The sequence below is a fragment of the Megalobrama amblycephala genome, unplaced genomic scaffold (assembly GCF_018812025.1).
Source record: "Megalobrama amblycephala isolate DHTTF-2021 unplaced genomic scaffold, ASM1881202v1 scaffold484, whole genome shotgun sequence".
Taxonomy (NCBI): domain Eukaryota; kingdom Metazoa; phylum Chordata; class Actinopteri; order Cypriniformes; family Xenocyprididae; genus Megalobrama; species Megalobrama amblycephala.
The window spans coordinates 114,814-121,284 of NW_025953405.1; the positions used below are offsets into that span (position 1 = coordinate 114,814).

At 36.7% G+C, this 6,471-nt stretch overlaps 1 protein-coding gene across 1 annotated transcript in view; it reads right to left on the bottom strand.

Moving 5' to 3' along the window:
* Window positions 1-5,548, bottom strand: part of LOC125261792 (receptor-type tyrosine-protein phosphatase H-like) — a 43,483-nt gene extending 37,935 nt beyond the window's left edge. The window contains exon 1 of the mRNA XM_048180343.1: window positions 5,136-5,548. Coding sequence (XP_048036300.1) covers window positions 5,136-5,183 — 48 coding nt within the window. The 5' untranslated portion in view covers window positions 5,184-5,548. The remainder of the gene's footprint in view (window positions 1-5,135) is intronic.
* Between the last annotated feature and the right edge of the window lie 923 nt (window positions 5,549-6,471).

Below are 6,471 nucleotides of genomic sequence, written 5' to 3' on the forward strand. Positions count from 1 at the left end.
ACTTAATGGACATATTTATATAAAATCATATTTATTAACAATAATATTTAGAACAACAAATAAGCACAATTGTACAGTTCAGTCAAACATAAAGCACTAGTAAAAAATTAGGTCACCATTTACGCTTGTATGTGGGTTTTACAAATATTTAACGAATGAAAAGGATTTTAAAGAGCTTGTGACAAAACCTCCTAACTCCATTGGATCCTCAAACTGTCAATCAAGCCTCATTAATCTGCCTCACCTCCTGAATAAAGTGCGCACGCAGTTTGGACATCTCCTCTGTGCAATGCAAAGGTAAATAAAGATCTGATGTTTGGGAAAAAAAATGTAAAGCGTTTTCTTTACTCAAAAAAACATATGTTTATAAAGTTTAATGTTGTACGTATTTGAAGAGCGGAGAAGAGTCTGATATGTCCCGTCTAGTTATAGCCAATGTGCTAAGGATGTAACGTAACGTTTATTATTATCAAATTTAATATAGCACAATTCGACTTGCTCTGGAACAAATAATAGATTAATAAGACCAAAGATTGCCCGTTCTATGTACTCAAATTGAATTATGTCTCATGTTTAACCACTATAAGAGCCAGCGGCAAATCCCCGAGGCACTGGCCGAGATGAAGCTGTTCTCGGCGGTTACAGAAGCACTGTACGGCCGCTAAAGGCCTGGAGCTCGCATCTCCGAAACCGTCAAAACAAATTGTAAAAAAGGCGCTATTATTAAATATAAGTCACATAATTCAGGTCTAAACAACTACATTCTCGCCTAAAAAACTATTAAAACTACAGTTCGTGGTACAAGAAGTAGTATTTGTAAAAAATACGGTTGATTTGATCGGCCGCCATGACGGTCACTTCAAGCGGAGTGATACAAACGGTGAAAAGGCAGTAATAGTGCTGTTATCACTGAAATATCGCATGGCTATCAGCCAATCAGATTCGAGAACCAGACATAACTGTTGTATAAATATATATATATATATATATATATATATATATATATATATATATATGAGCAATATCACACGAGTAGCCGTGCGATATGGCTGTATATCAGCACGCTGTGATTCGTCCGTAGGCACGAGGCCGCAGGTAATCACAGCGTGCTGATATACAGCCATATCGCACGGCTACGAGTGTGATATTGCGTTTATACAACAGTTCGACGGCACGAGTGTGTAAATAAATAAGAACAACAACGGAGTGTCTTTAAAACCCTCTTTTGTGCAGCAGCACTACTTCCTTCCGCCACGGATTCAAATCTCAATTTGACAGTTGGACCAAGCCTCCGTTACTAATTCTAAAATGTCACTTCAGAACTAGTAACGAAGGAACGTTTCAAAACTCAAGTTGTCAGTTGAACCAAGCCTCCGTTACTAACTCTAAAACGTCACTTTAGAACTAGTAACGAAGGAACGTTGAGTCGTTTCATTGAAACACATTGAATTTTGTACAGTATTAGAGAGAGCGAGAGAAAGAGAGAGAGAGAGAGAGAGTAGACTATTACCTGTGTCTGGTATATTGCATTACATTCATTCTTCAAGTCGATGTCTATAATATTATATCCTTTATACAAGTCCGTTTGAATGTCCGCTGAGGAAAGCGATCTTTGTATTTGTCCTTTTCCGTAACATCCATTACACCACAGCGCTAAAACAACTTCCTTTTGCAAAAGTTCCTTTCAATTTAAATGTCTCTTGTGCTTCACTGACTCATTCTCCTGTGTGTTGCCGCCATCTAATGGCGTAGCCTATTAATGTAATGTTCACTCAATCCATATTACTTAATGGACATATTTATATAAAATCATATTTATTAACAATAATATTTAGAACAACAAATAAGCACAATTGTACAGTTCAGTCAAACATAAAGCACTAGTAAAAAATTAGGTCACCATTTACGCTTGTATGTGGGTTTTACAAATATTTAACGAATGAAAAGGATTTTAAAGAGCTTGTGACAAAACCTCCTAACTCCATTGGATCCTCAAACTGTCAATCAAGCCTCATTAATCTGCCTCACCTCCTGAATAAAGTGCGCACGCAGTTTGGACATCTCCTCTGTGCAATGCAAAGGTAAATAAAGATCTGATGTTTGAAAAAAAATTGTAAAGCGTTTTCTTTACTCAAAAAAAACCATATGTTTATAAAGTTTAATGTTTTACGTATTTGAAGAGCGGAGAAGAGTCTGATATGTCCTGTCTAGTTGTAACCAATGTGCTATATAAGGATGTAACGTAACGTTTATTATTATCAAATTTAATATAGCACAATTCGACTTGCTCTGGAACAAATAATAGATTAATAAGACCAAAGATTGCCCGTTCTATGTACTCAAATTGAATTATGTCTCATGTTTAACCACTATAAGAGCCAGCGGCAAATCCCCGAGGCACTGGCCGAGATGAAGCTGTTCTCGGCGGTTACAGAAGCACTGAACGGCCGCTGACGCACTCGAGCTCGCATCTCCGAAAACGTTGTATATATATGAGCAATATCACACGAGTAGCCGTGCGATATGGCTGTATATCAGCATAGATAATGCATAGAGTGTGTAAATAAATAAGAACAACAACGGAGTGTCTTTAAAACCCTCTTTTGTGCAGCACTACTTCCTTCCGCCACGGATTCAAATCTCAATTTGACAGTTGGACCAAGCCTCCGTTACTAATTCTAAAGTCACTTCAGAACTAGTAACGAAGGAACGTTTCAAAACTCAAGAAGCACTGTACGGCCGCTAAAGGCCTGGAGCTCGCATCTCCGAAACCGTCAAAACAAATTGTAAAAAAGGCGCTATTATTAAATATAAGTCACATAATTCAGGTCTAAACAACTACATTCTCGCCTAAAAAACTATTAAAACTACAGTTCGTGGTACAAGAAGTAGTATTTGTAAAAAATACGGTTGATTTGATCGGCCGCCATGACGGTCACTTCAAGCGGAGTGATACAAACGGTGAAAAGGCAGTAATAGTGCTGTTATCACTGAAATATCGCATGGCTATCAGCCAATCAGATTCGAGAACCAGACATAACTGTTGTATAAATATATATATATATATATATATATATATATATATATATATATATATATATGAGCAATATCACACGAGTAGCCGTGCGATATGGCTGTATATCAGCACGCTGTGATTCGTCCGTAGGCACGAGGCCGCAGGTAATCACAGCGTGCTGATATACAGCCATATCGCACGGCTACGAGTGTGATATTGCGTTTATACAACAGTTCGACGGCACGAGTGTGTAAATAAATAAGAACAACAACGGAGTGTCTTTAAAACCCTCTTTTGTGCAGCAGCACTACTTCCTTCCGCCACGGATTCAAATCTCAATTTGACAGTTGGACCAAGCCTCCGTTACTAATTCTAAAATGTCACTTCAGAACTAGTAACGAAGGAACGTTTCAAAACTCAAGTTGTCAGTTGAACCAAGCCTCCGTTACTAACTCTAAAACGTCACTTTAGAACTAGTAACGAAGGAACGTTGAGTCGTTTCATTGAAACACATTGAATTTTGTACAGTATTAGAGAGAGCGAGAGAAAGAGAGAGAGAGAGAGAGAGTAGACTATTACCTGTGTCTGGTATATTGCATTACATTCATTCTTCAAGTCGATGTCTATAATATTATATCCTTTATACAAGTCCGTTTGAATGTCCGCTGAGGAAAGCGATCTTTGTATTTGTCCTTTTCCGTAACATCCATTACACCACAGCGCTAAAACAACTTCCTTTTGCAAAAGTTCCTTTCAATTTAAATGTCTCTTGTGCTTCACTGACTCATTCTCCTGTAAAGTGTTGCCGCCATCTAATGGCGTATTAATGTAATGTTCACTCAATCCATATTACTTAATGGACATATTTATATAAATTCATATTTATTAACAATAATATTTAGAACAACAAATAAGCACAACTGTACAGTTCAGTCAAACATAAAGCACTAGTAAAAAATTAGGTCACCATTTACGCTTGTATGTGGGTTTTACAAATATTTAACGAATGAAAAGGATTTTAAAGAGCTTGTGACAAAACCTCCTAACTCCATTGGATCCTCAAACTGTCAATCAAGCCTCACTAATCTGCCTCACCTCCTGAATAAAGTGCGCACGCAGTTTGGACATCTCCTCTGTGCAATGCAAAGGTAAATAAAGATCTGATGTTTGAAAAAAAATTGTAAAGCGTTTTCTTTACTCAAAAAAACCATATGTTTATAAAGTTTAATGTTTTACGTATTTGAAGAGCGGAGAAGAGTCTGATATGTCCTGTCTAGTTGTAACCAATGTGCTATATAAGGATGTAACGTAACGTTTATTATTATCAAATTTAATATAGCACAATTCGACTTGCTCTGGAACAAATAATAGATTAATAAGACCAAAGATTGCCCGTTCTATGTACTCAAATTGAATTATGTCTCATGTTTAACCACTATAAGAGCCAGCGGCAAATCCCCGAGGCACTGGCCGAGATGAAGCTGTTCTCGGCGGTTACAGAAGCACTGAACGGCCGCTGACGCACTCGAGCTCGCATCTCCGAAAACGTCAAAACAAATGGTAAAATAGGCGCTGTTATTAAATATGAGTCACATATTTCAGGTCTAAACAACTACATTCTCGCCTAAAAAAACTATTAAAACTACAGTTCGTGGTACAAGAAGTAGTATTTGTAAAAATTACGGTTGATTTGATCGGCCGCCATGACGGTCACTTCAAGCGGAGTGATACAAACGGTGAAAAGGCAGTTGGAGTGCTGTTATCACTGAAATATCGCATGGCTATCAGCTAATCAGATTCGAGAACCAGACAGAACTGTTGTATAAATATATATAACCTTTTGCCAAGGCCTTCATGAGTTTACTTGAGGAGACTCTTAGTTTCCCTTTGTATTCTGTCTAAGTCTTTATAAACAGAGCTAATCTTTGACTTCGCCATACTTCATACGTCATACTTCATACACCATATTTTGCTGGTATCGGCCAGGTGTTTTTGTCTTGAAAATAAAACCTCTTTGTCATGTAAGGCTACGGGTTTACAATCTAAGCCAAAAATCAAGAATCTCAGAGACTTACAGTACATATAACAGTTGTATGTATATAGAGTAAGAGTGACTTACCAAAGCAGAAAGCGCACCCAGCAATACTAAAGTCAAAACTCGTTCCATGATGAACCCGGTGTGTGGTCAGAGTAAACGGCACTATTGTCACACTAGCTTTTCCTATTTAACCACTGCATTCAAAAATCTTTTATCAAAATAACTAGTCAAGCCTGTTGGCATGACAGCTTTAGTAAGTATTTAGTCTATGAACTCTTGGTTTCTGACACTTCTCTCAGCCTCTGTTCCCTCTCTGCTGACAGATAATGACCTGTTTTATTGCCACTTCTCCTTTTTCTCATGACGGGAAAACAATGTACATCAACCTTTGTCCTGCCTTTAACCAAGTTCTTCCTTATTTTAAAACTCCTCCCTTTTATTCTTTCTCAACTATTTATAACTCACTTCTTCTCTCTTTTGTATTGCCCCTCACACACGCCTATGGTTTATTATTATATTATCTTCCTCTTTCACTTATTTAGCTTTCAAATTTTATTATTTATTTTTTTTATTTTCTTTACTTTGGGATATGCTTGTATACCGAAATGAACCAAAAATAATGCAAAAAATGAGTAAAATTGAGTTGTGATCATTTGTGATCATTCACCCTGTGGGCTGGCAAGTTATCAAAAGAATCTAGAATCTTCTCAAATGATCAAACTCTGACAAACACCCCATTATTCTTGCCTTTATTAAAATAACAATAGAGAAATGTTAACGCTTTAGTTCCATAGTTGAGTTGGGTGTGTCTTGATATCTGATAATGTGCACATCATGTTATAGAGGTTTGGTGTAAAGGGAGAATTTATATCTGACCTATATAGCTGAGTCATATTTTTTCTTCTGATAATCCATACATGTAAATGTATATTAACAAACAATTCCTCTTTATTGCAAACTGTCTGTAGGTCTAATAAGATGTGAAGGAAATTAACTGTGTAGGGTTTAGTTTACTTTTAATTATAAGCTGACACAGGAGGAGCACTGTCAGCACTACTGTAATTGTTTCCCACTCTGTTCTTCACTTGTCATGTTTCAGAACTGCTTTTGCTTTGTTTTGTTTTTTTGCTACAATTCTACTAATTGTAAGTACCTTTGCAACTACATGTCAACTAACTCTCATTAGAATATTAATAGACTGTTAGGTTAGAGTTAGTAGAATTGAAAAATCAGTAGAATATCTGTTGAGGGACCATCAAAATAAAGTGTTAACAGATATTAAGCAGACAGTCTACTAATACTGTAATAGTTGACATAGTTGCAAAGTTACTTACAGTTAGTAGAAGGTCTAAAGTGGACCATCAAAATAAAGTTACCTTTTTTGTCAAACAGTATATGTGGAAAATGTGATGCTGAA